General features: G+C 49.1%; 1 protein-coding gene across 3 annotated transcripts in view; it reads left to right on the top strand.

Moving 5' to 3' along the window:
- The first annotated feature begins 882 nt into the window (after positions 1-882).
- Positions 883-9,891, top strand: part of ARHGEF26 (Rho guanine nucleotide exchange factor 26) — a 203,082-nt gene continuing 194,073 nt past the window's right edge. The window contains exons 1-2 of one of the 3 annotated variants that reach the window (XM_069727465.1): positions 883-1,228; positions 7,029-8,165. In XM_069727465.1, the coding sequence (XP_069583566.1) occupies positions 7,104-8,165 (1,062 nt within the window). In that variant the 5' untranslated portion in view covers positions 883-1,228; positions 7,029-7,103. Of the gene's footprint in view, positions 1,229-6,088; positions 6,186-7,028; positions 8,166-9,891 lie in introns of those variants that run through there. The other 2 variants (XM_069727466.1, XM_069727467.1) reach the window with 2 other exon arrangements.

Genomic DNA, 9,891 nt, shown 5'->3' with positions numbered 1-9,891 from the left:
AGCTAACTATCCATGTGTTGCATATAAAAAAAAAAAAACATAATGAGGTTCCTCGCATCATGTTCTCATACACTTTATGCAGTTAATAGCCCTCTGTGTCTGTACTGCTACATACTTAGGCAGATAACTGGTTCATGCAGCGTTAAATGAACACCCGAGCCTTACACTATAGCTGACCCGACTAACTAAAGAAACTGTTACCATCCACCTCTCGTGTCTCCCCTTTTCCTATAGTCTGTAAGCTTGCGAGCAGGGCCCTCATTCCTCCTGGTATCTGTTTTGATCTATGTGCTTATTGTTATGCTGTAATGTCTATTGTCTGTACAAATCCCCTCTGAAATGTAAAGTGCTGCGCAATATGTTGGCGCTAAAAAAAAAAATTATTATTATTATATACCAAATAGAAAATGTAATTTCTCAGATCATGTCAGTCATTTTGAAGTACCAGTGTACATGATTGGAGAAAGAAGACATTTCACATACAACTGATCTAGAAACAAGATGTATTTATAGTTTACATTCCCAAATTGTCTTTGTGTGTTTTTATTTATTTGTATTTGTTCCTGTTTATTTTCCTTATTGTTTTCTGCTTCACACGTGGCTCATAAATAAAATGCAAATATCCAAAGACATTGCCCTCAAATAAACCAGAGGTTCTTCCTCTCCTACCCCCCTTTCTGCTGATTTACTGCAGGAGCAGCATTAACCCCTGAGCCGATATAATGGCAGACATCCACTGCACAGTGTGAGAACACATCTGTCCTTCTGGCCAGTGAGTCTGACTCACCACTAGGTGGCGCACTGTTACAATCACAGTGAAGTAGTTTTCTTTGTGCGTGTCCCCTCTCAGGCAGTACCTGCCAGCAGCAGTAGGTGGCGCACGCTCGGAATGGCTGCGTAGTGGAGCTGCTGGAGTTGTGGAGTCCTGCAGACAGTAGCTCCGGACACTGCGCACCCAGCTGCTCCTGCACGTACAGCCGGCATTCTAGCTGCAGCCGCTGGACTCTGAGCTCGTCCCTCCCAGAGGACACACAACCTTCCCTCCACCCTGTGCAGGTGGAGCTGCGCCCGTGCTACTGACAGGAGGAGCTGAACCAACGGGACACAGGATTGATCTCACAGCCTGGAGCTCAGCATGTCCTGCCTGGAGTCTGCTGGGGGTGATAGTACGGAGGCTGGGAGTTGTCAGAGGTGTGTGCTGTAACCCCTGAGATACCAGTGAGAACAGGTCAGTGCCAGCATGTCATATGCACTACAAGTCCCAGCATTCCCCTACACTCTGCACTACAGATCCCCAGCACTGTACTCAAATCCCAGCACTGTACTACAAATCCCAGCACACTCTCCCAGCAATGTACTACAAATCCCAGCACACTCCCCCAGCAATGTACTACAAATCCCAGCACACTCCCCCAGCACTGTACTACAAATCCCAGCACACTCTCCCAGCACTGTACTACAAATCCCAGCACACTCCCCCAGCAATGTACTACAAATCCCAGCACACTCCCCCAGCAATGTACTACAAATCCCAGCACACTCCCCCAGCACTGTACTACAAATCCCAGCACACTCTCCCAGCACTGTACTACAAATCCCAGCACACTCTCCCAGCAATGTACTACAAATCCCAGCACACTCCCCCAGCAATGTACTACAAATCCCAGCACACTCCCCCAGCAATGTACTACAGATCCCAGCACACTCCCCCAGCACTGTACTACAAATCCCAGCACACTCTCCCAGCACTGCACTACAAATCCCAGCATTCCCCTACACCCTGCACTACAGATCCCCAGCACTGTACTCAAATCCCAGCACACTCTCCCAGCACTGTACTACAAATCCCAGCACACTCTCCCAGCACTGCACTACAAATCCCAGCACACTCCCCCAGCACTGTACTACAAATCCCAGCACACTCTCCCAGCACTGCACTACAAATCCCAGAACACCCACCCAGCACTGTACTCCAAATCCCAGAACACCCACCCAGCACTGCACTACAAATCCCAGCACACTCTCCCAGCACTGCACTACAAATCCCAGCACACTCTCCCAGCACTGTACTACAAATCCCAGCACTGTACTCCAATTCCCAGCACTGCACTACAAATCCCAGCACACTCTCCCAGCACTGTACTACAAATCCCAGCACACTCTCCCAGCACTGTACTCCAAATCCCAGAACACCCACCCAGCACTGCACTACAAATCCCAGCACACTCTCCCAGCACTGCACTACAAATCCCAGCACACTCTCCCAGCACTGCACTACAAATCCCAGCACACTCTCCCAGCACTGCACTACAAATCCCAGCACACTCTCCCAGCACTGCACTACAAATCCCAGCACACTCTCCCAGCACTGCACTACAAATCCCAGCACACTCTCCCAGCACTGCACTACAAATCCCAGCACTGTACTCCAATTCCCAGCACACTCTCCCAGCACTGTACTACAAATCCCAGCATTCCCCTACACCCTGCACTACAGATCCCCAGCACTGTACTACAAATCCCAGCACACTATCCCAGAGTCCTAGCACTGCACTACAAATCCCAGCACACTCTCCCAGCACTGTACTCCAAATCCCAGCACACTCTCCCAGCACTGCACTACAAATCCCAGCACACTCTCCCAGCACTGCACTACAAATCCCAGCACTGTACTCCAATTCCCAGCACTGCACTACAAATCCCAGCACACTCTCCCAGCACTGCACTACAAATCCCAGCACACTCTCCCAGCACTGTACTCCAAATCCCAGCACACTCTCCCAGCACTGCACTACAAATCCCAGCACTGTACTCCAATTCCCAGCACACTCTCCCAGCACTGTACTACAAATCCCAGCATTCCCCTACACCCTGCACTACAGATCCCCAGCACTGTACTACAAATCCCAGCACACTATCCCAGAGTCCTAGCACTGCACTACAAATCCCAGCACACTCTCCCAGCACTGCACTACAAATCCCAGCACTGTACTCCAATTCCCAGCACTGCACTACAAATCCCAGCACACTCTCCCAGCACTGCACTACAAATCCCAGCACACTCTCCCAGCACTGTACTCCAAATCCCAGCACACTCTCCCAGCACTGTACTCAAATCCCAGCACACTCTCCCAGCACTGCACTACAAATCCCAGCACACTCCCCCAGCACTGTACTACAAATCCCAGCACACTCCCCCAGCACTGTACTACAAATCCCAGCACACTCTCCCAGCACTGCACTACAAATCCCAGCACACTCCCCCAGCACTGTACTACAAATCCCAGCACACTCTCCCAGCACTGCACTACAAATCCCAGAACACCCACCCAGCACTGTACTCCAAATCCCAGAACACCCACCCAGCACTGCACTACAAATCCCAGCACACTCTCCCAGCACTGCACTACAAATCCCAGCACACTCCCCCAGCACTGTACTACAAATCCCAGCACTGTACTCCAATTCCCAGCACTGCACTACAAATCCCAGCACACTCTCCCAGCACTGTACTACAAATCCCAGCACACTCTCCCAGCACTGTACTACAAATCCCAGCACACTCTCCCAGCACTGCACTACAAATCCCAGCACACTCCCCCAGCACTGTACTACAAATCCCAGCACACTCTCCCAGCACTGCACTACAAATCCCAGAACACCCACCCAGCACTGTACTCCAAATCCCAGAACACCCACCCAGCACTGCACTACAAATCCCAGCACACTCTCCCAGCACTGCACTACAAATCCCAGCACACTCTCCCAGCACTGTACTACAAATCCCAGCACTGTACTCCAATTCCCAGCACTGCACTACAAATCCCAGCACACTCTCCCAGCACTGTACTACAAATCCCAGCACACTCTCCCAGCACTGTACTCCAAATCCCAGAACACCCACCCAGCACTGCACTACAAATCCCAGCACACTCTCCCAGCACTGCACTACAAATCCCAGCACACTCTCCCAGCACTGCACTACAAATCCCAGCACACTCTCCCAGCACTGCACTACAAATCCCAGCACACTCTCCCAGCACTGCACTACAAATCCCAGCACACTCTCCCAGCACTGCACTACAAATCCCAGCACACTCTCCCAGCACTGCACTACAAATCCCAGCACTGTACTCCAATTCCCAGCACACTCTCCCAGCACTGTACTACAAATCCCAGCATTCCCCTACACCCTGCACTACAGATCCCCAGCACTGTACTACAAATCCCAGCACACTATCCCAGAGTCCTAGCACTGCACTACAAATCCCAGCACACTCTCCCAGCACTGTACTCCAAATCCCAGCACACTCTCCCAGCACTGCACTACAAATCCCAGCACACTCTCCCAGCACTGCACTACAAATCCCAGCACTGTACTCCAATTCCCAGCACTGCACTACAAATCCCAGCACACTCTCCCAGCACTGCACTACAAATCCCAGCACACTCTCCCAGCACTGTACTCCAAATCCCAGCACACTCTCCCAGCACTGCACTACAAATCCCAGCACTGTACTCCAATTCCCAGCACACTCTCCCAGCACTGTACTACAAATCCCAGCATTCCCCTACACCCTGCACTACAGATCCCCAGCACTGTACTACAAATCCCAGCACACTATCCCAGAGTCCTAGCACTGCACTACAAATCCCAGCACACTCTCCCAGCACTGCACTACAAATCCCAGCACTGTACTCCAATTCCCAGCACTGCACTACAAATCCCAGCACACTCTCCCAGCACTGCACTACAAATCCCAGCACACTCTCCCAGCACTGTACTCCAAATCCCAGCACACTCTCCCAGCACTGCACTACAAATCCCAGCACTGTACTCCAATTCCCAGCACACTCTCCCAGCACTGTACTACAAATCCCAGCATTCCCCTACACCCTGCACTACAGATCCCCAGCACTGTACTACAAATCCCAGCACACTATCCCAGAGTCCTAGCACTGCACTACAAATCCCAGCACACTCTCCCAGCACTGTACTCCAAATCCCAGCACACTCTCCCAGCACTGTACTACAAATCCCAGCACTGTACTACAAATCCCAGCATTCCCCTACACCCTGCAGTACAGATCCCCAGCACTGTACTACAAATCCCAGCACACTCTCCCAGCACTGCACTACAAATCCCAGAACACTCTCCCAGCACTGCACTACAAATCCCAGAACACCCACCCAGCACTGCACTACAAATCTTAACATAACCCCCAGCACTGCACTACAACTCCCAGCATACTATCCCAGTATATCCTCTCCACAGTACTATAAATCCCAGCATACCCCCAATAGTGAACTACAAATCATGTCTTTTACAACCTGTGCACTATAAGTCCCAGCATATCTTCTGTACCTGTCCTCCTAGTTTATATTCTTTAGCTTTTCCACATTGCCAGTGATTTCATGTACTACAAGCCCCACTGCTCCGCACTACAAGTCCCAGGGTTCCTGGCTGGCCATGCTGGGCAGGTGAGGTGTTGGGGTCCCTGCAGGTGCGCACGTTTCCTCTCCTCTCCGCCAGGATCTGTTATGGTGGCTGGTTCTCTCTTGCTGTCCCTTGTGGGGTGATGTCTGACTACAGTTCGGCTCATGTGTCGCACCCGCCGTCCCATCACCCAGTAGGGCTCCCCGTCCCATCACCCAGTAGGGCTCCCCGTCCCATCACCCAGTAGGGCTCCCCGTCCCATCACCCAGTAGGGCTCCCCGTCCCATCACCCAGTAGGGCTCCCCGTCCCATCACCCAGTAGGGCTCCCCGTCCCATCACCCAGTAGGGCTCCCCGTCCCATCACCCAGTAGGGCTCCCCGTCCCATCACCCAGTAGGGCTCCCCGTCCCATCACCCAGTAGGGCTCCCCGTCCCATCACCCAGTAGGGCTCCCCGTCCCATCACCCAGTAGGGCTCCCCGTCCCATCACCCAGTAGGGCTCCCCGTCCCATCACCCAGTAGGGCTCCCCGTCCCATCACCCAGTAGGGCTCCCCGTCCCATCACCCAGTAGGGCTCCCCGTCCCATCACCCAGTAGGGCTCCCCGTCCCATCACCCAGTAGGGCTCCCCGTCCCATCACCCAGTAGGGCTCCCCGTCCCATCACCCAGTAGGCTCCGCTCTCCTTCTTTCAAGCCTGAGAACAACCTTTCCTTTAGTGTCGGATTGGTTTTCCTTCATCACACAAGGTGCGGAGGGATTGTATTGGGAGGCTCGCTGTCAGAAATAAGGAATCGCCGCTCTGTGAAAACCATTTGATGGGAATCTGCTGCGGCGGGTGTACTTCTTATCCTGGGGTCTTATAGAGGGGATTTATTCCTTTCTTCTACTGTACTGTATATTTCCTCCGCTATTGGCTGTGACTGTGGTTACTTGAGCTCTCAGCGCTCCGGTTCTCTTGTGTAATAAGCCTTGGGGATACACAGATTTGCACGGTAATTACAGATTGTAGTGATGATTGCCATTTGTAATCCGGCGGACTATTCTCATTTTACCATAGATTTTTTTCTATGGTCAAAGTGTTTGAATAGGGATCATAATTCCCCATTGTTACAGTATTTTGTATTTTTGTGATGGTGACTAAAAAAGCCAAAACATTTCATCTACCAAAATAATCCATATAACTGGTGCAGAAAAAAAAAACTGCGCCGATTTTGTAATTTTTTAGTATATCTCCCCTGCCTCAGCACTCCGTTAATTATCATCCTCGCATCTGCTTCTGGGATAAAATCTCTGTAAACTTGGGCAAACATAGCGCATCATGGACTTTCTCTAGTTTTCCACTTATATTCACAGATATGATAAAGATCATGAATCTGTAGAATGTGTGTTTGTTTTTGTAAATCATTTTGTGTGTTTGATACATTGTTACAAACTGGCCTGAAGTTGTACGTTGTGGCGGTGATTAGCTGAAGCGGTTCATTCTCTGCTGTCTCACGAGTGAACCTGAGAAGTTCTGTACTTTTATCTGTAAAATATGTGATTTGGCCGAATATGTTAGGAATCAAGTGGTGACATTATCTCTTTTCTAGGAATGGCAGATTGCTGGAGGTTCCATGACCTTCATTAGGATTTTGGTGGCTTTTGAAGAATGAACAAACGTTGCTATGGAGGCAGAAAGTGAGGTGGAGTTTCCCAGTGATGCTAAGTTTGTTCCATTGTGGAGGAAAGCTAATTCTCATGGATCGCACGGAGAGGGACTGTACTACAGCCCCAAACCAAGACCACAGTCCTATCAGAGCCCGAATGGATTGCTTATTACTGACTTCCCACTGGAGGACAAGCAGTGTTTTACAGTGACTCAACCTGCCGAAAGGATTACAAGTTCTCCAGAGAGCAGGATACATCACCAAGGAGAAACGTACTTGCACCATCCTAATGGGAAATTACTCCCATCATCATCCCTGTCATCCCTGGAATATGGATCCTTGTCCCCAAGCCGTAGGCGGTCATCTCAGGTCTTAAAAGTGGTTTCTAATAATTCTATTACTTTCACTAACAGTGACAACCTTTCTTCTCCAAGCCCAAAACCAATGCTTTCTAGGAGGACATCTAGTAATGTGACACTAACTCCTGACCAAGAGAAGATTGTGTTTGGATCCAGTTCTGGACTTTTATCCAATGGGATGGTCACCACTAATAACTGCAGTCAATCTCGGCTAACACAGGACACGGATCTTTATATTTCTGATTCTTTCCCTAGTTCCCCAAAATCACCCGTAGAAGAAAAACACCCTCTGCAAAGAGTCCCATCCAACCCAGAAAGGCAGTCCATCATTCTGAGTACCAATAGTGCCGTGTCTCACAAAGTTGGGGAACGACAAATTATTCCCAAAGACTTAGCCTCAGATATAAAGTTGGCTGCAAATAAAAATAGCGCACTAAATAGTCAAAATATGGAGCCGAGCAGAAGGTTGCTTAAGACTCGAAGCTTGGTAGAGACCAGTAGCGGTAGTCGGGTGGCCTCTACGGAAGATGGAGATGCAGAGGGCGAAAGCCCAGGTTCGCTGCGTAGAGGGCTTAGGTCCACCTCATATCGAAGGGCAGTAGTTAGTGGTGTTGATTTTAATAATTCATTCGATAGGAAGAAGAATAATAGAATGTCTCAACCAATTCTCAAAGCTGTTGTAGAGGATAAAGAACGATTTTCAAGTTTGGGAAGAATAAGGGTAAGTAGTTCTGTCGGTGCAAAAACTAGTATTGTTTGATTTCTGTTAATCTATAATTAATCCAATGATAACATGAACCAATGTGTCATCCAATCCTCATGCTTCATATTTTGCTTATGCCTTGGTAATAATTCTTGATTAATGAACTTTGGCTTTATTTTATTAATTTTGTCTTTTAAAGACCTGACCCGACTTCAGACAGGTTGGATTCCATACTTGTATTCCCCATAGTATAACATGTTGGTGCATTTTAGTTTTATTTTGCATTGTGCTGTTCCTAAAATAATAAATTGACAATTGGGTGTTGTCAGCACAGACTGGATATTGCCAGAAAGTCTTGGGAGATACCCACAACTGATCACACCAAGATGTTCATTTGTGTTACATTCCTAGAGGAATAACAGAGGAACAGAGTTTCTAAGAAAAAAATGTTCCCGAAAAATTCTATGATGAGGACTACAAGTACTTACAAAACTAGACAGGGATGATGACTGATTCTCAGCATAATTCAGAACAAGGTAAATCTCGTGCCAATATTTGGGGCGAGGGGGCTCTCTGATTTTTGAAAGAGAGTAGTCAGATAATTGCAGGGGAAAAAGCAGGCGAAAAATAAGAGACGAAAACTGGAAAGCTACAAAATATTCTAAGATTGTGGATCAAATCAGTAGAATAGTTCTTTCAGAATAGCAGTATCATGCAGTATGTTTTATAATTGAGCATCCAATCCTGATATAATACCACTGTACTCCATGCTTTTAGGGTACGTGCCCATGATCAGAAATTGCTGCAGTTTTGACGCAGTGACAGCATAGTGGATGGGATTTCTAGAAATCATCCGCGGAAATTGACATGCGGTGCATCTTTTGGGACCGCAGCATGGCAATTTCTCTGGTGTCTCTGCAACAGAACTCTAATCGATAGAATGTATTGAACGCGGTAAATCCGCACGGTTCAGTGAACACATTTTGGACTCTGCAAAAATATATTTTTTTCTTAACACAGTGGTCCACTACAATGTATGATGCGATTTTAAACATTTGTAAATAAGGGTTCACACTGTGTTAGTGTGACCCGTTTAACGGACTACGTTACACCGCGGCATAACGCGGTGTAATGTAGTCCGTTAACGCCGCCATTACTTTCAATGGCGGACGCATCGCTAGCGCACGCCCACAATGGGCGTGCACTAGCGATGTGCCGTCATTGAGTGACGGACCCGAGATGCGGGCTGCAGCGTTTCCGGGTCCGTCACTGCTTGCGCCGATGGAGCTAGCAGATGCTCCATCTGCGCAAGCGCTGTGCAAACGTCGGCACTTGCGTTAGTGCAGTCCGTTTAACGGATGTGTTGAACGGACTGCACTAACGCAGTGTGAACTTAGCCTAAGGATTTTTGTAAATACCTTATGTTGCCGTATGTACCTGTGAGCGGCGCTCCTGCTTCTCACTCAGTCCCAATCACGTGACCCCCGGCTGCAGCCGCCGCTGACATCTGCTGATGTCACGTCAACTTCAGGACTCCCTTGATTCATCGAGGCGTGACCCAGTCGCACGCACTCCCCCGATTGACTGGGCCGTGGGTGGTGTTTCACAGTACGTCAAAGCCCAGTATCCATTGCGTGTTTGTGGCCAATGAAAGCAGAGGAGAGAGGGAAAAAAACGATACTGGGCTATGATGTGCGGTGAAACACCACCTACGGCCCAGTCAATCAGGGGGAGTGAGTTCGAT

The sequence above is a fragment of the Ranitomeya imitator genome, chromosome 5 (assembly GCF_032444005.1).
Source record: "Ranitomeya imitator isolate aRanImi1 chromosome 5, aRanImi1.pri, whole genome shotgun sequence".
In the NCBI taxonomy this organism is placed as follows: Eukaryota; Metazoa; Chordata; class Amphibia; order Anura; family Dendrobatidae; genus Ranitomeya; species Ranitomeya imitator.
This window is presented reverse-complemented; position numbering and strand designations above follow the sequence as displayed.